General features: G+C 41.9%; 1 protein-coding gene across 1 annotated transcript in view; it reads right to left on the bottom strand.

The window, feature by feature from the left end:
• Nucleotides 1–24,753, bottom strand: part of LOC123727857 (ras-related protein Rab-6B) — a 198,857-nt gene that overhangs the window by 94,434 nt on the left and 79,670 nt on the right. The window contains exon 2 of the mRNA XM_045697479.2: nucleotides 13,758–13,816. Coding sequence (XP_045553435.1) covers nucleotides 13,758–13,816 — 59 coding nt within the window. The remainder of the gene's footprint in view (nucleotides 1–13,757; nucleotides 13,817–24,753) is intronic.

Raw genomic sequence — 24,753 nt, 5'->3', positions numbered from 1 at the left:
TGTTGAGGTCCTTTCTGCAGGGGCATGAGTGGGGGCTGAAGGGGCATAGGTCTGATATGGGGGGAGGTCTATATAGGGTGTGGCCAGGGTTTGCTTGGGGTGGTCTCTCTCTACTTCCCTCCCTCCCTTCTCCCTACGTAGAACAGCCACTTCCAGGCTTCCAGAGGTCCAGAGCGTCTGTCTTGTCACACCCCAGTGCCCAGCTCTGAGTGACTGATAGTTCAGACTGAGTAGAGCAAGCAGCTCTGTGCCACTTTAGTGTGTTCTGCCAGGCAGAGAGAATACACCGCCTGGAGCCCTACCTCTCTCCTCTCTCACGCTCTCTCTCTCTGCCTCGTGCCTACCTCTCTCCTCTCTCACGCTCTCTCTCTCTGCCTCGTGCCTACCTCTCTCCTCTCTCACGCTCTCTCTCTCTGCCTCGTGCCTACCTCTCTCCTCTCTCATGCTCTCTCTCTCTGCCTCGTGCCTACCTCTCTCCTCTCTCATGCTCTCTCTCTCTGCCTCGTGCCTACCTCTCTCCTCTCTCACGCTCTCTCTCTCTGCCTCGTGCCTACCTCTCTCCTATCTCACGCTCTCTCTCTCTGCCTCGTGCCTACCTCTCTCCTATCTCACGCTCTCTCTCTCTGCCTCGTGCCTACCTCTCTCCTCTCTCACGCTCTCTCTCTGCCTCGTGCCTACCTCTCTCCTATTTCACGCTCTCTCTCTCTGCCTCGTGCCTACCTCTCTCCTATCTCACGCTCTCTCTCTCTGCCTCGTGCCTACCTTTCTCCTCTCTCACGCTCGCTCTCTCTGCCTCGTGCCTACCTCTCTCCTCTCTCACGCTCTCTCTCTCTGCCTCGTGCCTACCTCTCTCCTCTCTCACGCTCTCTCTCTCTGCCTCGTGCCTACCTCTCTCCTCTCTCACGCTCTCTCTCTGCCTCGTGCCTACCTCTCTCCTCTCTCACGCTCTCTCTCTCTGCCTCGTGCCTACCTCTCTCCTCTCTCACGCTCTCTCTCTCTGCCTCATGCCTACCTCTCTCCTATCTCACGCTCTCTCTCTCTGCCTCGTGCCTACCTCTCTCCTATCTCACGCTCTCTCCGCCTCGTGCCTACCTCTCTCCTCTCTCACGCTCTCTCTCTCTGCCTCGTGCCTACCTCTCTCCTATCTCACGCTCTCTCTCTCTCTGCCTCGTGCCTACCTCTCTCCTATCTCACGCTCTCTCTCTCTGCCTCGTGCCTACCTCTCTCCTTTCTCACGCTCTCTCTCTCTGCCTCGTGCCTACCTCTCTCCTCTCTCACGCTCTCTCTCTGCCTCGTGCCTACCTCTCTCCTCTCTCACGCTCTCTCTCTGCCTCGTGCCTACCTCTCTCCTCTCTCACGCTCTCTCTCTCTGCCTCGTGCCTACCTCTCTCCTCTCTCATGCTCTCTCTCTCTGCCTCGTGCCTACCTCTCTCCTCTCTCATGCTCTCTCTCTCTGCCTCGTGCCTACCTCTCTCCTCTCTCACGCTCTCTCTCTCTGCCTCGTGCCTACCTCTCTCCTATCTCACGCTCTCTCTCTCTGCCTCGTGCCTACCTCTCTCCTATCTCATGCTCTCTCTCTCTGCCTCGTGCCTACCTCTCTCCTCTCTCTCTCTCTCTGCCTGGTGCTTGCCTCAGTGTGTCTTTGCCTCCTCTCTCTCTCTCTCTCTCTCTCTCTCTCTCTCTCTCTCTCTCAATTCAATTCAAATGGGCTTTATTGGCATGGGAAACATGTTTACATTGCCAAAGCAAGTGAAATAAACAAACAAAAGTGAGAAGACAAAAAACAACATCAAAACTATTAGAATTTAACAGTAAATATTGCACTCAAAAATACATTCCAAGTGTTATATTATCAGCTATCAAAATTGTTTTAGCAATGTGCAAATAGTTGTAGTATGAATAGTAAGGATAAACAGATAAATATGGGTTGTATTTACAATGTTGTTTGTGCTCCACTTTCTCATGGCAACAGGCCACAAATCTTGCTGCTGTGATGGCACGCTGTGGTATTTCACCCAGTAGATATGGGAGTTTATCGAAATTGGATTTGTTTTCTAATTCTTTGTCATCTGAGGGAAACGTGACTCTAATATGGTCATACATTTGGCAGGAGGCTAGTATTCATATAGTGACAGAGCTATAGGTGCCAGTGGACAGGTCTATCTGTCCCAACACCATTACTGCCAAGACTTCACCCTGGTCCATTTGTCCTGAAACGCACCTCAGCCCTCCTAACCTCCTTCTCCTGCTTTCCCTTTTAAAAGAGCGTGCCAATAGTCGATTTATGCCAATAGTGGATTTATGCCAATAGTCAATTTATGTTGATTTATGCCAATAGTCGATTTATGCCAATAGCCGATTTATGCCAATAGTCGATTTATGCCAATAGTCGATTTATGCCAATAGTCGATTTAAGCCAATAGTCGATTTATGTTGATTTATGCCAATAGTCGATTTATGCCAATCGTCGATTTATGCCAATAGTCGATTTATGCCAATAGCCGATTTATGTCGATTTATGCCAATAGTCGATTTATGTCGATTTATGCCAATAGTCGATTTATGCCAATAGTCGATTTATGCCAATAGTCGATTTATGCCAATAGTCCCCACTCCGCTAGAAGCAGCAACAAACACTACGGGAACTGAATACAGTGCATTAAACACTATATATTAGTGAGGAGCTTGGTACAGGGATTTAAACACTATAGATAACTATATTCAGTTTTCAGTTCTTCGCTCGCCGGTCGGTGTCCTGCATCCTCTGGGCATTGCTGACTCAAATGAACGAAATTAGTCGAACGATTCATTCTTTTGACTGAACCAGTCGAACAGATCCGAGTCAGTAAAAACAGCCGAACTTCCGATCAATACAGTAATCAATACACAATGGTGTTAGTTTTTGTTAGATTTTTCCCAGACGTCATTGTCTGCTGATGAGGTTTAAGCAATGTTGTTTTAAATCTACATCCAATTGTGTTATTTTTCTACAAAGCGCAGGCTACAGCACCAATAATAACCCTGGCTACAGCACCAATAATAAATAACCCTGTCTACAAAGCTACATCACCAATAATAACCCTGTCTACAAAGCTACATCACCTATAATAACCCTGTCTACAAAGCTACAGCACCGATAATAACCCTGTCTACAAAGCTACATCACCTATAATAACCCTGTCTACAAAGCTAGAGCACCGATAATAACCCTGTCTACAAAGCGACATCTCCTATAATAACCCTGTCTACAAAGCTACATCACCTATAATAACCCTGTCTACAAAGCTACATCTCCTATAATAACCCTGTCTACAAAGCTACATCACCTATAATAACCCTGTCTACAAAGCTACAGCACCGATAATAACCCTGTCTACAAAGCTACATCACCTATAATAACCCTGTCTACAAAGCTAGAGCACTGATAATAACCCTGTCTACAAAGCGACATCTCCTATAATAACCCTGTCTACAAAGCTACATCACCTATAATAACCCTGTCTACAAAGCTACATCTCCTATAATAACCCTGTCTACAAAGCTACATCACCTATAATAACCCTGTCTACAAAGCGCAGGCTACAGCACCAATAATAACCCTGTCTACAAAGCTACAGCACCAATAATAACCCTGTCTACAAAGCTACAGCACTAATAATAACCCTGTCTACAAAGCTACAGCACCAATAATAACCCTGTCTACAAAGCTACATCACCCATAATAACCCTGTCTACAAAGCTACATCACCCATAATAACCCTGTCTACAAAGCTACAGCACCGATAATAACCCTGTCTACAAAGCTACATCCCCTATAATAACCCTGTCTACAAAGCTACAGCACCGATAATAACCCTGTCTACAAAGCTACATCACCCATAATAACCCTGTCTACAAAGCTACATCACCTATAATAACCCTGTCTACAAAGCTACAGCACCGATAATAACCCTGTCTACAAAGCTACATCACCCATAATAACCCTGTCTACAAAGCTACATCACCTATAATAACCCTGTCTACAAAGCTACAGCACGGATAATAACCCTGTCTACAAAGCGACATCTCCTATAATAACCCTGTCTACAAAGCTACATCACCTATAATAACCCTGTCTACAAAGCGCAGGCTACAGCACCAATAATAACCCTGTCTACAAAGCTACAGCACCAATAATAACCCTGTCTACAAAGCTACAGCACCAATAATAACCCTGTCTACAAAGCTACATCACCCATAATAACCCTGTCTACAAAGCTACATCACCCATAATAACCCTGTCTACAAAGCTACAGCACCGATATAACCCTGTCTACAAAGCTACATCCCCTATAATAACCCTGTCTACAAAGCTACAGCACCAATAATAACCCTGTCTACAAAGCTACATCACCCATAATAACCCTGTCTACAAAGCTACATCACCTATAATAACCCTGTCTACAAAGCTACAGCACCAATAATAACCCTGTCTACAAAGCTACATCACCCATAATAACCCTGTCTACAAAGCTACAGCACCAATAATAACCCTGTCTACAAAGCTACATCACCTATAATAACCCTGTCTACAAAGCTACAGCACCAATAATAACCCTGTCTACAAAGCTACATCACCCATAATAACCCTGTCTACAAAGCTACATCACCCATAATAACCCTGTCTACAAAGCTACATCACCCATAATAACCCTGTCTACAAAGCTACAGCACCGATAATTACCCTGTCTACAGCACCTATATAACCCTGTCTACAAAGCTACATCACCAATAATAACCCTGTCTACAAAGCTACATCACCCATACTAACCCTGTCTACAAAGCTACAGCACCGATAATAACCCTGTCTACAGCACCTATAATAAACCTGTCTACAAAGCTACATCACCTATAATAACCCTGTCTACAAAGCTACAGCACCAATAATAACCCTGTCTACAAAGCTACAGCACCCATAATAACCCTGTCTACAAAGCTACATCACCTATAATAACCCTGTCTACAAAGCTACAGCACCAATAATAACCCTGTCTACAAAGCTACATCACCCATAATAACCCTGTCTACAAAGCTACATCACCGATAATAACCCTGTCTACAGCACCTATAATAAACCTGTCTACAAAGCTACAGCACCAATAATAACCCTGTCTACAAAGCTACAGCACCAATAATAACCCTGTCTACAAAGCTACAGCACCAATAATAACCCTGTCTACAAAGCTACATCACCTATAATAACCCTGTCTACAAAGCTACAGCACCAATAATAACCCTGTCTACAAAGCTACATCACCCATAATAACCCTGTCTACAAAGCTACATCACCCATAATAACCCTGTCTACAAAGCTACAGCACCGATAATAACCCTGTCTACAGCACCTATAATAAACCTGTCTACAAAGCTACATCACCTATAATAACCCTGTCTACAAAGCTACAGCACCAATAATAACCCTGTCTACAAAGCTACAGCACCAATAATAACCCTGTCTGCAAAGCTACATCACCTATAATAACCCTGTCTACAAAGCTACAGCACCAATAATAACCCTGTCTACAAAGCTACATCACCCATAATAACCCTGTCTACAAAGCTACATCACCGATAATAACCCTGTCTACAGCACCTATAATAAACCTGTCTACAAAGCTACAGCACCAATAATAACCCTGTCTACAAAGCTACAGCACCAATAATAACCCTGTCTACAAAGCTACAGCACCAATAATAACCCTGTCTACAAAGCTACATCACCTATAATAACCCTGTCTACAAAGCTACAGCACCAATAATAACCCTGTCTACAAAGCTACATCACCCATAATAACCCTGTCTACAAAGCTACATCACCCATAATAACCCTGTCTACAAAGCTACAGCACCGATAATAACCCTGTCTACAGCACCTATAATAAACCTGTCTACAAAGCTACATCACCTATAATAACCCTGTCTACAAAGCTACAGCACCAATAATAACCCTGTCTACAAAGCTACAGCACCAATAATAACCCTGTCTACAAAGCTACATCACCTATAACAACCCTGTCTACAAAGCTACAGCACCAATAATAACCCTGTCTACAAAGCTACATCACCCATAATAACCCTGTCTACAAAGCTACATCACCGATAATAACCCTGTCTACAGCACCTATAATAAACCTGTCTACAAAGCTACAGCACCAATAATAACCCTGTCTACAAAGCTACAGCACCAATAATAACCCTGTCTACAAAGCTACAGCACCAATAATAACCCTGTCTACAAAGCTACATCACCTATAATAACCCTGTCTACAAAGCTACAGCACCAATAATAACCCTGTCTACAAAGCTACATCACCCATAATAACCCTGTCTACAAAGCTACATCACCGATAATAACCCTGTCTACAAAGCTACAGCACCAATAATAACCCTGTCTACAAAGCTACAGCACCAATAATAACCCTGTCTACAAAGCTACATCACCAATAATAACCCTGTCTACAAAGCTACATCACCCATAATAACCCTGTCTACAAAGCTACATCACCGATAATAACCCTGTCTACAAAGCTACAGCACCAATAATAACCCTGTCTACAAAGCTACAGCACCAATAATAACCCTGTCTACAAAGCTACATCACCCATAATAACCCGGTCTACAAAGCTACATCACCCATAATAACCCTGTCTACAAAGCTACATCACCCATAATAACCCTGTCTACAAAGCTACATCACCGATAATAACCCTGTCTACAAAGCTACAGCACCAATAATAACCCTGTCTACAAAGCTACAGCACCAATAATAACCCTGTCTACAAAGCTACATCACCAATAATAACCCTGTCTACAAAGCTACATCACCCATAATAACCCTGTCTACAAAGCTACATCACCCATAATAACCCTGTCTACAAAGCTACATCACCCATAATAACCCTGTCACAAAGCACAGGCTACAGCACCAATAATAACCCTGTCTACAAAGCTACAGCACCAATAATAACCCTGTCTACAAAGCTACAGCACCAATAATAACCCTGTCTACAAAGCTACATCACCCATAATAACCCTGTCTACAAAGCTACATCACCCATAATAACCCTGTCACAAAGCACAGGCTACAGCATCTAAAATAACCCAGCCAGTAATCCACAATGTGAAGTGGAACAAAGCGCTGACTCTTGTTGTGAGGCTCTGAGGAGAGAAGATATACAAAGGCTGGGTGGACACACACCCCCCCCCCCCTCCCCCCCCCCCCCCCCCCCCCCTCTCTCTCTCTCTCTCTCTCTCTCTCTCTCTCTCTCTCTCTCTCTCTCTCTCTCTCTGTCTCTGCTCTGTCTTTGACTGATGTGATGCTGTGTCGAGGGAGGGAGGTTATGACAAAGCTCGCTGATTCCTGGACCCCAGGGTTAAGTGGGGAGAAACGAAGGGCTTTGTATCAAACAGAAATTAGCATCTCATTTTCATTTTCCTCACAGACAGGCTGTTATTAAAGAGCAGCAGGCAGTGGACAGATATTAGATGTCATAAAGCACGTGGAGACATTTACAAATACGCAGATGCCTGTCTGGCGGATAGGGATGCACATCCAGTGTGATGATGAAGAGGGGACTGATGATGAAGAGGGGACTGATGAGAGGAGAAGATGGTGGAGGAATTTTCTGTCTCTCTGTGTCTTTTATTCTCATTATTTTTTGCAAGAATTCAGAATTCAGTTGACTGTTAGGGTTCAGTGTAAAAAGCATTTGTGGCCATTTGATTAATTGTTCAGCAGTCTTATGGCTAGTGGGTAGAAGCTGTTAAGGAGCCTTTTGGACCTAAACTTGGCACTCTGGTTCCGCTTGACATGCAGAAGCAGAGAGAACAGTCTATAACTTGGGTGACTGGAGTCTTTGACAATTTTTGGGGCCTTCCTCTGACACTGCCTAGTATAGAGGTCCTGGATGTCAGGAAGCTTGGCCCCAGTGATGTACTGGGCCGTACGCACTACCCTCTGTAGTACCTTGCGGTCGGAGGCCGAGCAGTTTCCATACCAGGCAGTGATGCAACCGGTCAGGATGCTCTCGATGGTGCAGCTGTAGAACCTTTTGAGGATCTTGGGACCCATGCCAAATCTTTACAGTCTCCTGAGGGGGAAAAGGTGTTGTCGTGCCCTCTTCACGACTGTCTTGGTGTATTTGGATCATGATAGTTTGTTGGTGATGTGGACACCAAGGAACTTGAAACTCTCGACCGCCTCTACTACAGCCCAGTTGATGTTAATGGGGGCCTGTTCGGGCCGCCTTTTCCTGTAGTCCACGATCAGCTGCTTTGTCTTGCTCACGTTGAGGGAGAGGTTGTTGTCCTGTCGTCAGTGATCAGGCATACCATTGTTGTGTTGTCAGCAAACTTAATGATGGTGTTGGAGTCGTGCTTGGCCATGCAGTCGTGGGTGAACAGGGAGTACAGGAGGGGACTAAGCACGCACCCCTGAGGGGCCCCCATGTTGAGGATCAGTGTAGCAGATGTGTTGTTGCCTACCCTCACCACGTGCGGGCGGCCCGTCAGGAAGTCCAGGATCCAGTTTCAGAGGGAGGTGTTTAGTACCAGGGTCCTTAGCTTAGTGATGAGCTTTGAGGACACTATGGTGTTGAACGCTGAGCTGTAGTAAATTAATAGCATTCTCACATAGGTGTTCCTTTTTTCCGGGTAGGAAAGGGCAGTGTGGAGTGTAATTGAGATTGCGTCATCTGTGGATCTGTTGAGGCGGTATGTGAAATGGTAGTGGGTCTAGGGTTTCTGCGATAATGGTGTTGATGTCAGCCATGACCAGCCTTTCAAAGCACTTCATGGCTACCGACGTGAGTGCTATGAGGCGGTAGTCAGTTAGGCAGGTCCGCACATGCTCTGAGTACACGTCCTGGTAATACGTCTGGCCCCGCGGCCTTGTGAATGTTGACCTGTTTAAAGGTCTTGCTCACATTGGCTACGGAGAGCGTGATCACACAGTCGTGCGGCACAGCTGGTGCTCTCATGCATGCTTCAGTCTTGATTGCCTCGAAGCAAGCATAAAAGGCATTCAGCTCATCTGGTACGCTCGCGTCACTGGGCAGCTCGCGGCTGGGTTTCCCTTTGTAGTCCGTAATAGTTTGCAAGCTCTGCCACATCTGACGAGCGTCAGAGCCGGTGCAGTAGGATTCAATCTTAGTCCTTTATTGAAGCTTTGCCTGTTTGATGGTTCGGCTGAGGGCATAGTGGGATTTATTATATGCAACAGGATTAGTGTCCCGCTCCTTGAAAGCGGCAGCTCTAGCCTTTAGCTCGATGCGAATGTTGCCTGTAATTCATGGCTTCTGATTGGAATATGTACGTACGGTCACGGCGGGGATGGCGTCATCGATGCACTTATTGATGAAGCCGGTGTCTGAGGATGTATACTTCTCAATGCCATTGGATGAATATTCCAGTCTGTGCTAGAAAAACAGTCCTGTAGTGTAACATCCGTGTCATTTGACCACTACCGTATTGAGCGAGTCAAAGGTACTTCCTGGTTTTGTTTTTGCTTGTAAGCGGGAATCAGAAGGATAGAAGTATTGTCAGATTTGCCAAATGGAGGGTGAGCTTTTAATGCGTCTCTGTGTGTGGAGTAAAGGTGGTCTAGAGTTGTTTTTCCTCTGGTTGCACATGTGACATGCTGGTAGAAATGAGGTAAAACGGATTTAAGTTTCCCTGCATTAAAGTCCCCGACCACTAGGAGCACCGCTTCTGGATGAGCATTTTCTTGTTTGCTTATGGTCTTAAACAGCGAATGCGGTCTTAGTGCCAGCATCAGTTTGTGGTGATAAATAGATGGCTACAAATAATACAGATGAGAACTCTCTTGGTAGATAGTGTGGTCTACAGCTTATCATAAGGTACTCTACCTCAGGCGAGCAATACCTCGAGACTTCTTTAATATTAGACATCGCTCACCAGCTTTAATTGACAAAAAGACACACACCCCCACCCCTCGTCTTACCAGATGTAGCTGTTCTGTCCTGCCGATGCATGGAAAACCTGGCCAGCTGTACAGTTGAAGTCATAAGTTTACATACATCTTAGCCAAATACATTTAAACTCAGTTTTTCACAATTCTTGACATTTAATCCTAGTAAAAGTTCCCTGTCTTAGGTCAGTTAGGATCACCACTTTATTTTAAGAATGTGAAATGTCAGAATAATAGTAGAGAGAATTATTTATTTCAGCTTTTATTTCTTTCATCACATTCCCAGTGGGTCAGAAGTTTACGTACACTCAATTAGTATTTGGTAGCATTGCCTTTAAATTGTTTAACTTGGGTCAACATTTCGGGTAGCCTTCCACAAGCTTCCCACAATAAGTTGGGTGAATTTTGGCCCATTCCTCCTGACAGAGCTGGTGTAACTGAGTCAGGTTTGTAGGCCTCCTTGCTCACACGTGCTTTTTCAGTTCTGACCACAAATTTTCTATAGGATTGAGGTCAGGGCTTTGTGATAGCCACTCCAATACCTTGACTTTGTTGTCCTTAAGCGAGTTTGCCACAACTTTCGAAGTATGCTTGGGGTCATTGTCCATTTGGAAGACCCATTTGCGACCAAGCTTTAACTTCCTAACTGATGTCTTGAGATGTTGCTTCAATATATCCACATCATTTTCTTTCGTCATGATGCCATCTATTTTGTGAAGTGCACCAGTCCCTCCTGCAGCAAAGCACCCCCACAACATGATGCTGCCACCCCCGTGCTTCATGGTTGGGATGGTGTTCTTCAACTTACAAGCCTCCCCCTTTTTCCTCCAAACATAACAATGGTCATTATGGTCAAACAGTTCAACTTTTGGTTCGTCAGACCAAAGGACATTTCTCCAAAAAGTACGATCTTTGTCCCCATGTGCAGTTGCAAACCGTAGTCTGGCTTTTTTTTATGGCAGTTTTGGAGTAGTGGCTTCTTCCTTGCTGACCGGCCTTTCAGGTTATGTCGATATAGGACTCGTTTTACTGTGGATATAGATACTTTTGTACCTGTTTCCTCCAGCATCTTCACAAGGTCCTTTGCTGTTGTTCTGGGATTAATTTGCACTTTTCGCACCAAAGTACGTTAATCTCCACGAGACAGAATGCGTCTCCTTCCTGAGCGGTAAGACAGCTGCGTGGTCCCATGGTGTTTATACTTGCGTACTATTGTTGGTGCAGATGAACGTGGTACCTTCAAGCGTTTGGAAATTGCTCCCAAGGATGATCCAGACTTGTGGAGGTCTACAATTTATTTTCTGAGGTCTTGGCTGATTTCTTTTGATTTTCCCATGATGTCAAGCAAAGAGGCACTGAGTTTGAAGGTAGGCCTTGAAATACATCCACAGGTACACCTCCAACTGACGAAAATTATGTCAATTAGCCTATCAAAAGCTTCTAAAGCCATGACATCATTTTCTGGAATTTTCCAAGCTGTTTAAAGGCACAGTCAACTTAGTGTATGTAAACTTCTGACCCACTGGAATTGTGATACAGTGAATTATAAGTGAAATAATCTGTCTGTAAACAATTGTTGGGAAAATTACTTGTGTCATGCACACAGTAGATGTCCTAATCAACTTGCCAAAACTATAGTATGTTAACTAGAAATTTGTGGAGTGGTTGAAAAACGAGTTTTAATGACTCCAACCTAAGTGTATGTAAACTTTCCACTTCAACTGTATATTATCTGTGACGTTGTTCAGCCACGACTTGGTGAAACATAAGACATTACAGTTTTTATTGTCCCGTTGGTAGGATAGTCTTGATCGGATCTCATCCAGTTTATTATCCAGTGATTGCACGTTGGCCAATAGAACGGATGGTAGAGGCTGGTTACCCACTCAGCGACGAATTCTCACAAGGCACCCCGATCTCCGTACACCCTGTATTTCTTTCATTTCTTCACGCGAATGACAGGGATTTGGGCCTGGTCTCGGAGAAGCAGTATATCCTTCGCGTCGGACTCATTAAAGAAACAATCTTCGTTCAGTTCGAGGTGAGTAATCACTGTTCTGATATCCAGAAGCTCTTTTCGGTCATAAGAGACGGTAGCAGAAACATTATGTACAAAACAAGTTACAAACAATGCGAAAAAATAAACAAAATAGCACGGTTTGTTAGGAGCCTGTAAAACGGCAGCCATCCCCCTCTGGCGCCATTGAATCCAGGGATAGAAGGGGATACAGTGTCCATTGTGAGAGCTACCACAAAGCATGTACTCATAATACACCATCCAAATCTAATTAGAGCGTTAGCACTGTAGTTATACTGAACATCTAGAAATGGAGACGGGCTGGTTGATTTTAAGATCTCTTTAAATTTGACTTTTTTTTTTTTTTTTTTACTTTTAAGCAAACACTCTTATCCAGAGTGACTTACAGGAGCAATTAGAGTTAAGTCCTTTACTCAAGGGAACATTGACAGATGTTTCACCCTATTCGACTCAGGGATTTGAACCAGCGAACTTTCAGTTACCTTTCAGCCCAAAGCTGTTAACCTCTAAGGCTACCTGCCGCCCTCCTTCAGGAGATGTGGTAATGAGGGAAAGAGTGTGAATCTTCTGAGGTCTGTCAATGTTGATGTTTCAGAGCTGTCTCTTTGAACACCATGTCATTAAAGCCCTCAGTGGCTGGGCCAGCCCACACAGAGGCTCTCATACTGCTCAGCTACACACACACACACACACACACACACACACACACACACACACACACACACACACACACACACCACACACACACACACACACACACACACACACACACACACACACACACACACACACACACACACACTCAATTCATATCAGTCATATTGCTGCAGTATAAATGCAGTAGCATTAACACACTTTCCCCTCCCCCCATGGTCAAATTAAAATGCTGAGTGGGTCATGTATACAGTAAAAACCTATCTCTACTATGCACACAGTAGGGACAAACACTAACATCTACCTCATCCAATATACTACCTCACAGTATATTACCTCACAATATACTACCTCACAGTATACTACCTCACAGTACACTACCTCACAATCCACTACCTCACAATCTACTACCTCACAATCTACTACCTCACAATCTACTACCTCACAATATATTACCTCACAATATACTACCTCACAGTATACTACCTCACAATCCACTACCTCACAATCCACTACCTCACAATCTACTGCCTCCCATCTACTACCTCACAATCTACTACCTCACAATATACTACCTCACAGTATATTACCTCACAATCTACTACCTCACAATATACTACCTCACAATATACTACCTCATAGTATACTACCTCACAATCCACTACCTCACAATATATTACCTCACAATATACTACCTCACAGTATATTACCTCACAATCTACTACCTCACAATATACTACCTCACAATATACTACCTCACAATATACTACCTCACAATATACTACCTCACAATATACTACCTCACAATATACTACCTCACAATATACTACCTCATGTTGTTTACCTCTGATAACCTAGAAGCTTGACACCCTTGACACCAAACAGAAAACATTCAGCTCATTCTTGCAGCGCAACCATAGAATCAGCCGCTTAGTGGATCAATGTAAGGCACAGCTGTGTTTGAATCTGTGGGTGTGGTAGCGGGGGATGGGTCAATTCTGTCTATTCACTGCTGTGATTGATGGAGTGAGTGACCGATACAAAAATGTAGCGTGTCAGTGGCATGCCTGACGGCAGTGTGGTGCCTCCGATACCTACCTGATATGTGTTGTCAAAGCTGTCATACATGAACCTCGTGATCAGAGACGTCTTCCCAACTACAAGAAAAAACAAAGAGAGAGAGAGAGGAAGAGAGAGAGAGAGAGAGGGGAAGAGGGAGAGGGAGAGGAAGAGAAATAGAGAGAGAGGAAGAGAGAGGAAGAGAGAGAGGACGAGAGAGAGAGAGAGAGAGAGAGGAAGAGGGAGAGGAAGAGAGAGAGGAAGAGAGAGAGGAAGAGAGAGAGAGAGGGGAAGAGGGAGAGGGAGAGGAAGAGAGAGAGAGAGAGAGAGAGAGAGAGAGAGAGAGAGAGAGAGAGAGAGAGAGATGGTGTTAGATGTGTTTTGGAACAGAGAGAGTGACATTCCAGCAGTTTGTGCTAAAACAGTAAATAAATAATGACTACACTTTAGTTGAGGTGCACTGTCTCACAGAAGAAACTATACGAATAGCAAACACACAGATGAAGGCTCGTTAGCCTGAGGACTTATTCATTACATACAACAACAACCAAAAAATTCTTAGCATTTATCCACAATAAAGCTTTTTCATGTGTTGGCAATATAGGATGATGTCTGTAATATTTCCTTTAGATGTTCTTTTCACAGGTCAGATACGTGATGAAAAAGGTTATCAGGCCCAGTGCAGCGCTAGAAAGTGCCTCTGAAATGGTGCAATTTTTGCAACCAAAGTCTAACTCGTTCTCTTCTCAGGCTTTTCATGTTACATTTGAGTAATTTGGCAGACACTCTTATCCAGAGCAACTTATAGGAGCAATTAGGTCAAGGGCACATCGACAGATTTGAAAGGATTCGAACACTCTTACTCGTTAGGCTACTCGCTAGGCTACTCGCTAGGCTACCCGCTAGGCCATCCGCTAGGCTACTCGCTAGGCCACCGGCTAGGCCACCGGCTAGGCCATCCGCTAGGCCACCCGCTAGGCTACCCGCTAGGCCACCCGCTAGGCCATCCGCTAGGCCACCCGCTAGGCCACCGGCTAGGCCACCCGCTAGGCTACCCGCTAGGCCACCGGCTAGGCCATCTGCTAGGCCATCCGCTAGGCTACCCGCTAGGCTACCTCCCACTGGGCACAGATATCAATAGTTTCGTTGAAATTACATGGAAACAACGTTGATTCAACCAACGTGTTCCCAGTAGGCTGCCTCGCTATCTAAATTCCCAATTCAGTACTCCAGTACCCACCCAACACGTTACCCGAAGGTCAGCTATGGTCCACGGTCGTTGAAAGTACTTGAGGAAATTACACATCCTCAAAAGTGCGCTGCATGTGCAAACACACACAGACACATACACAGGTAAACCACCTGCTGGTTAACACACAGTCTGGGGCTTTGGAGGTGGCTCATACGTAATCAGAGAGGGAAAAGCCTGGTTCTGCTCTAGTTGACGAGGCTGGCATGACAAGGAAAGCTCTCGTCCACACGTCATTTAAATGCTAATTTCCCCAAAGACATAAGACTGTCTGATTTTACAGCGAAATGGATTTTAATGAATAGGGCTCATAGGGCCTGGTAGAAACGTAGCAAAGCACAATTTTGGTTCCTTGGAAGTTGTAGAAGTTTGATTTCACATTGATTGTGGGAACGGAGCTATACATTTCCTGATCGGTAAAACTGAAGAAAAAAAAATGTAAAAGTTCTAAAAACAGAAGTGAAAGTTTTGCCTGTTCTGGGAAGCTTTTATTTTTAGGTTGCTGGGAGGTTCTGAGAACGTTTTAATCTGGTTCCAGGGAGGTTCTGAGAACGTTTTAATCTGGTTCCAGGGAGGTTCTGAGAACGTTTTAATCTGGTTCCAGGGAGGTTCTGAGGATGTTTTACTCTGGTTCCAGGGAGGTTCTGAGGATGTTTTAATCTGGTTCCAGGGAGGTTCTGAGAACGTTTTAATCTGGTTCCAGGGAGGTTCTGAGAACGTTTTAATCTGGTTCCAGGGAGGTTCTGAGGATGTTTTACTCCGGTTCCAGGGAGGTTCTGAGGATGTTTTACTCCGGTTCCTGGAAAGTTTTCCTGGGGAGGTTTTATTATTTTTGGTGTAGAGCCCAGTGGTGCCTCTACTGTCTCTCTGTGGTGTAGAGCCCAGTGGTGCTCCTACTGTCTCTCTGTGGTGCTCCTACTGTCTCTCTGTGGTGTAGAGCCCAGTGGTGCTCCTACTGTCTCTCTGTGGTGTAGAGCCCAGTGGTGCTCCTACTGTCTCTCTGTGGTGTAGAGCCCAGTGGTGCTCCTACTGTCTCTCTGTGGTGTAGAGCCCAGTGGTGCCCCTACTGTCTCTCTGTGGTGTAGAGCCCAGTGGTGCTCCTACTGTCTCTCTGTGGTGTAGAGCCCAGTGGTGCTCCTACTGTCTCTCTGTGGTGTAGAGCCCAGTGGTGCTCCTACTGTCTCTCTGTGGTGCTCCTACTGTCTCTCTGTGGTGTAGAGCCCAGTGGTGCTCCTACTGTCTCTCTGTGGTGTAGAGCCCAGTGGTGCTCCTGCATGGTGCCTTAACCATAAGGGATATCTCTTAATGCTTTTTGGGCCAGTATAATTAGAACCTGTCCCCTCTTCACAAGGCACTCATGTAGATTAAACAACTTGGCAGATGTCAGCAATAGGGAGAATACACTTTGAAGTCAATTTAAACTCTGTAAAACTATTTGATTGAACATAGTGATTCAGGAATATCATTAAAACAGGTTAACATCCCCCCCCCCCCCCCCCCCACCAATATTAGAAAACTATACAGAAAGAGCTCTAACATTTCTGAAAGAAGTAAATCAAATGAAGGATGAGAATAGTTAGATGAACTGACAGCTGACACAGACATGGAGGAGTTAGAGGGGAGATCCGTGAACCAACAGGTTGTGAGTTCAAATCCCAGGTGAGGAAACGTTGAATAATAATTACTGTATAAATGAACATGAACAATGTCATCATGTACATTAGTTAAATGTGTACGTTGAAAACAGGGTGAGTATCCCTTGACATCAGACGAAGACCTATGAATGGATCAGTGGTTCACCCATCAGGGCCTCGATTGGCTCGGCAACAGTAACAAGACGTGATGTGTAATTAAACGTTTCTTTGGGACCATAAGCCAATGTCCTAAAAACTGATACACAGAAATGTTCCCACAACATTCCCATGAAACATTATATTGAATATATTCAGAGGTCTGATGGAATATTTTCCTAACCCACAGAAAACTGGACACTTGAATGTCCTTGCAACGTTCCCATTTAACGTGTCTAGAACATTCAGATCTTTAATACTGAGAACATGGTAACCATTTTCTGGGTACGTTCTATTAGACATTAATAAGGGAATGGTCTATTGGAAACATTCATTGCACATCATGGGAACATTCCTATGAAAACATTAGTTCATTACCAAAACGAGACTCTTAAGGGGAACGTTCTCTAAAGTTGTGGGAACGTTTGTTGTTAGCTGGGGAGGAGCATACCATATCTATCTCAGCCTGGGAGGATCCACAGCTCCTCGGGGCTGAACAAACCTGTCCTGCAACCGCCTCACTCCACCTCCTCTACCTCCACCTCCACTCCTCCTCAGTAACTCTGCCTGCTCCTCCACTCCACTATGCTTCCTCCTCCCTAGCTCCATCTACCTCCTCCTCTTCCTCCTCCCTCCCTCCCTCTACCTCCTCCTCTTCCTCCTCCCTCCCTCTACCTCCTCCTCTTCCTCATCCCTCCCTCTACCTCCTCCCTCCCTCTACCTCCTCCACTTCCTCCTCCCTCCCTCTACCTACTCCTCCCTCCCTCTACCTCCACCTCTTCCTCCTCCCTCCCTCCCTCTTCCTCCTCCCTCTCTCCATCTACCTCCTCCTCTTCCTCCTCCCTCCCTCTACCTCCTCCTCTTCCTCATCCCTCCCTCTACCTCCTCCCTCCCTCTACCTCCTCCTCTTCCTCATCCCTCCCTCTTCTGCCTCCCTCCCTCTTCCTCCTCCCTCTACCTCCCTCAGTAACTCTGCTTGCTCTTCCACTCCCCAATGCTTCCTCCCTCCCTCCCTCCCTCCCTCCCTCCCTCCCTCCCTCCCTCCCTCCCTCCCTCCCTCCCTCCCTCCCTCCCTCCCTCCCTCCCTCCCTCCCTCCCTCCCTCCCTCCCTCCCTCCCTCTCTCTACCTCCTCCTCTTCCTCCTCCCTCCCTCTACCTACTCCTCTTCCTCCTCCCTCCCTCACTCTACCTCCTCTTCCTCCTCCCTCCCTCCCTCCCTCCCTCCCTCCCTCCCTCCCTCCCTCCCTCCCTCCCTCCCTCCCTCCCTCCCTCCCTCCCTCCCTCCCTCTACCTCGTCCTCCTCCCTCCCTCTACCTCCTCCTCTCCCTCCTCCCTCCCTCCTTCCCTCTACCTCCTCCTCCCTTCCTCCCTCCCTCCCTCTACCTCCTCCTCCCTCCCTCCCTCCCTCCCTCCCTCCCTCCCTCCCTCCCTCCCTCCCTCCCTCCCTCCCTCCCTCCCTCCCTCCCTCCCTCTACCTCCTCCCTCCCTCCTCCCTCCCTCCCTCCCTCCCTCTACCTCCACCTCCACTCTACATGGGGAACTGATTTGTTTTTCAGACCGGTTCATTTCCTGCTCCTGGTTTAACTGTTTGAATCGTGTTCTAAGGTACAAAACAAAGCCAAGAGCAACACCCTGAACGGGGTTGTTGTTGAAACTGAAACTGTTCACCCGCATCACGTTTATTCAAGAAGGTGAATCACAATCAATAGTTGCTGGTGAACAATGCTGTTTTTCACATTGTTCAAGATGGTTGATATTAACACAGCAATGGAGTTTTCCTTTTCAGAATTTAGTGAGAAAATGGTGATTCTCCTTTAACCTTTATGCCAACAAGTCACGTTTTCCATTCCTCTGATCTTATATCTGTCATATGTAACACCATAGTGATTATATCTGTCATATGTAACACCATAGTGATTATAACTGTCATATGTAACACCATAGTGATTATATCTGTCATATGTAGCACCATAGTGATTATATCTGTCATATGTAACACCATAGTGATTATATCTGTCATATGTAACACCATAGTGATTATATCTGTCATATGTAACAAAATAGTGATTATATCTGTCATATGTAACACCATAGTGATTATATCTGTCATATGTAACACCATAGTGATTATATCTGTCATATGTAACACCATAGTGATTATATCTGTCATATGTAACACCATAGTGATTATATCTGTCATATGTAACAATATAGTAATTATATCTGTCATATGTAACACCATAGTGATTATATCTGTCATATGTAACACCATAGTGATTATATCTGTCATATGAAACACCATAGTGATTATATCTACCATATGTAACACCATAGTGATTATATCTGTCATATGTAACACCATAGTGATTATATCTGTCATATGTAACACCATAGTGATTATATCTGTCATATGTAACACCATAGTGATTATATCTATCATATGTAACACCATAGTGATTATATCTGTCATATGTAACACCATAGTGATTATATCTACCATATGTAACACCATAGTGATTATATCTGTCATATGTAACACCATAGTGATTATATCTATCATATGAAACACCATAGTGATTATATCTGTCATATGTAACACCATAGTGATTATATCTGTCATATGTAGCACCATAGTGATTATATCTGTTATATGTAGCACCATAGTGATTATATCTGTCATATGTAACACCATAGTGATTATAACTATCATATGTAACACCATAGTGATTATATCTGTCATATGAAGCACCACAGTACCATAGTGATTATATCTGTCATATGTAACACCATAGTGATTATATCTGTCATATGTAACACCATAGTGATTATATCTGTCATATGTAACACCATAGTGATTATATCTGTCATATGTAACACCATAGTGATTATATCTGTCATATGTAACACCATAGTGGTTATATCTATCATATGTAACACCATAGTGATTATATCTGTCATATGTAACACCATAGTGATTATATCTGTCATATGTAACACCATAGTGATTATATCTGTCATATGTAACACCATAGTGATAATATCTGTCATATGTAACACCATAGTGATTATATCTGTCATATGTAACACCATAGTGATTATATCTGTCATATGAAGCACCATAGTACCATAGTGATTATATCTGCCATATGTAGCACCATAGTGATTATATCTGTCATATGAAGCACCATAGTACCATAGTGATTATATCTGTCATATGAAGCACCATAGTACCATAGTGATTATATCTGTCATATGTAACACCATAGTGATTATATCTATCATATGTAACACCATAGTGATTATATCTGTCATATGTAACACCATAGTGATTATATCTGTCATATGTAACACCATAGTGATTATAACTATCATATGAAACACCATAGTGATTATATCTGTCATATGTAACACCATAGTACCATAGTGATTATATCTGTCATATGTAGCACCATAGTGATTATATCTGTCATATGAAGCACCATAGTACCATAGTGATTATATCTGTCATATGTAACACCATAGTGATTATATCTATCATATGTAACACCATAGTGATTATATCTGTCATATGTAACACCATAGTGATTATATCTATCATATGTAACACCATAGTGATTATATCTGTCATATGAAAGACCATAGTGATTATATCTATCATATGTAACACCATAGTACCATAGTGATTATATCTGTCATATGTAACACCATAGTGATTATATCTATCATATGTAACACCATAGTGATTATATCTGTCATATGTAACACCATAGTGATTATATCTGTCATATGTAACACCATAGTGATTATATCTGTCATATGTAGTACCATAGTGATTATATCTGTCATATGTAACACCATAGTGATTATATCTATCATATGTAACACCATAGTGATTATATCTGTCATATGAAACACCATAGTGATTATATCTGTCATATGAAACACCATAGTGATTATATCTGTCATATGAAACACCATAGTGATTATATCTGTCATATGAAACACCATAGTGATTATAACTATCATATGTAACACCATAGTGATTATATCTGTCATATGAAACACCATATTGATTATATCTGTCAAATGTAACACCATAGTGATTATATCTATCATATGTAACACCATAGTGATTATAACTATCATATGTAACACCATAGTGATTATATCTGTCATATGAAACTCCATAGTGATTATATCTGTCATATGTAACACCATAGTGATTATAAATATCATATGAAACACCATAGTACCATAGTGATTATATCTGTCATATGTAACACCATAGTGATTATATCTGTCATATGAAACACCATAGTGATTATATCTATCATATGTAACACCATAGTGATTATATCTGTCATATGTAACACCATAGTGATTATATCTGTCATATGTAACACCATAGTGATTATATCTGTCATATGTAACACCATAGTGATTATATCTGTCATATGTAACACCATAGTGATTATATCTGTCATATGTAACACCATAGTGATTATATCTGTCATATGTAACACCATAGTGATTATATCTGTCATATGTAACACCATAGTGATTATATCTATCATATGAAACACCATAGTGATTATATCTGTCATATGTAACACCATAGTGATTATATCTGTCATATGTAGCACCATAGTGATTATATCTGTTATATGTAGCACCATAGTGATTATATCTGTCATATGTAACACCATAGTGATTATAACTATCATATGTAACACCATAGTGGTTATATCTGTCATATGTAACACCATAGTGATTATATCTGTCATATGAAGCACCATAGTGATTATATCTGTCATATGTAGCACCATAGTGATTATATCTGTCATATGTAACACCATAGTGATTATATCTGTCATATGTAACACCATAGTGATTATATCTGTCATATGAAGCACCATAGTACCATAGTGATTATATCTGTCATATGTAACACCAAAGTGATTATATCTGTCATATATAACACCATAGTGATTATATCTGTCATATGAAGCACCATAGTACCATAGTGATTATATCTGTCATATGTAACACCATAGTGATTATATCTGTCATATGTAACACCATAGTGATTATATCTGTCATATGTAACACCATAGTGGTTATATCTATCATATGTAACACCATAGTGATTATATCTGTCATATGTAACACCATAGTGATTATATCTGTCATATGTAACACCATAGTGATTATATCTGTCATATGTAACACCATAGTGATTATATCTGTCATATGTAACACCATAGTGATTATATCTGTCATATGTAACACCATAGTGATTATATCTGTCATATGAAGCACCATAGTGATTATATCTGTCATATGTAGCACCATAGTGATTATATCTGTCATATGTAACACCATAGTGATTATATCTGTCATATGTAACACCATAGTGATTATATCTGTCATATGAAGCACCATAGTACCATAGTGATTATATCTGTCATATGTAACACCATATTGATTATATCTGTCATATGTAACACCATAGTGATTATATCTGTCATATGAAGCACCATAGTACCATAGTGATTATATCTGTCATATGTAACACCATAGTGATTATATCTGTCATATGTAACACCATAGTGATTATATCTGTCATATGTAACACCATAGTGATTATATCTGTCATATGTAACACCATAGTGATTATATCTGTCATATGTAACACCATAGTGGTTATATCTATCATATGTAACACCATAGTGATTATATCTGTCATATGTAACACCATAGTGATTATATCTGTCATATGTAACACCATAGTGATTATATCTGTCATATGTAACACCATAGTGATTATATCTGTCATATGTAACACCATAGTGATTATATCTGTCATATGTAACACCATAGTGATTATATCTGTCATATGAAGCACCATAGTACCATAGTGATTATATCTGCCATATGTAGCACCATAGTGATTATGTCTGTCATATGAAGCACCATAGTACCATAGTGATTATATCTGTCATATGAAGCACCATAGTACCATAGTGATTATATCTGTCATATGTAACACCATAGTGATTATATCTATCATATGTAACACCATAGTGATTATATCTGTCATATGTAACACCATAGTGATTATATCTGTCATATGTAACACCATAGTGATTATAACTATCATATGAAACACCATAGTGATTATATCTGTCATATGAAGCACCATAGTACCATACTGATTATATCTGTCATATGTAACACCATAGTGATTATATCTACCATATGTAACACCATAGTGATTATAACTATCATATGAAGCACCATAGTACCATAGTGATTATATCTGTCATATGAAGCACCATAGTACCATAGTGATTATATCTGTCATATGTAACACCATAGTGATTATAACTATCATATGAAACACCATAGTGATTATATCTGTCATATGTAACACCATAGTACCATAGTGATTATATCTGTCATATGTAGCACCATAGTGATTATATCTGTCATATGAAACACCATAGTGATTATATCTGTCATATGTAACACCATAGTGATTATATCTACCATATGTAACACCATAGTGATTATAACTATCATATGTAACACCATAGTGATTATATCTGTCATATGAAACACCATAGTGATTATATCTATCATATGTAACACCATAGTACCATAGTGATTATGTCTGTCATATGAAACACCATCGTGATTATATCTGTCATATGAAGCACCATAGTACCATAGTGATTATATCTGTCATATGTAACACCATAGTGATTATATCTGTCATATGTAACACCATAGTGATTATATCTGTCATATGTAACACCATAGTGATTATATCTGTCATATGTAGCACCATAGTGATTATATCTGTCATATGAAACACCATAGTGATTATATCTGTCATATATAACACCATAGTGATTATAAATATCATATGAAACACCATAGTACCATAGTGATTATATCTGTCATATGTAACACCATAGTGATTATATCTGTCATATGTAACACCATAGTGATTATATCTGTCATATGTAACACCATAGTGATTATATCTGTCATATGTAACACCATAGCGATTATATCTGTCATATGTAACACCATAGTGATTATATCTGTTATATGTAACACCATAGTACCATAGTGATTATATCTGTCATATGTAACACCATAGTGGTTATATCTATCATATGTAACACCATAGTGATTATATCTGTCATATGTAACACCATAGTGATTATATCTGTCATATGTAACACCATAGTGATTATATCTGTCATATGTAACACCATAGTGATAATATCTGTCATATGTAACACCATAGTGATTATATCTGTCATATGTAACACCATAGTGATTATATCTGTCATATGAAGCACCATAGTACCATAGTGATTATATCTGCCATATGTAGCACCATAGTGATTATATCTGTCATATGAAGCACCATAGTACCATAGTGATTATATCTGTCATATGAAGCACCATAGTACCATAGTGATTATATCTGTCATATGTAACACCATAGTGATTATATCTATCATATGTAACACCATAGTGATTATATCTGTCATATGTAACACCATAGTGATTATATCTGTCATATGTAACACCATAGTGATTATAACTATCATATGAAACACCATAGTGATTATATCTGTCATATGTAACACCATAGTACCATAGTGATTATATCTGTCATATGTAGCACCATAGTGATTATATCTGTCATATGAAGCACCATAGTACCATAGTGATTATATCTGTCATATGTAACACCATAGTGATTATATCTATCATATGTAACACCATAGTGATTATATCTGTCATATGTAACACCATAGTGATTATATCTATCATATGTAACACCATAGTGATTATATCTGTCATATGAAAGACCATAGTGATTATATCTATCATATGTAACACCATAGTACCATAGTGATTATATCTGTCATATGTAACACCATAGTGATTATATCTATCATATGTAACACCATAG

Source organism: Salmo salar, chromosome 16 (genome assembly GCF_965601325.2).
Source record: "Salmo salar chromosome 16, fSalSal1, whole genome shotgun sequence".
Lineage (NCBI taxonomy): Eukaryota > Metazoa > Chordata > Actinopteri > Salmoniformes > Salmonidae > Salmo > Salmo salar.
This window is presented reverse-complemented; position numbering and strand designations above follow the sequence as displayed.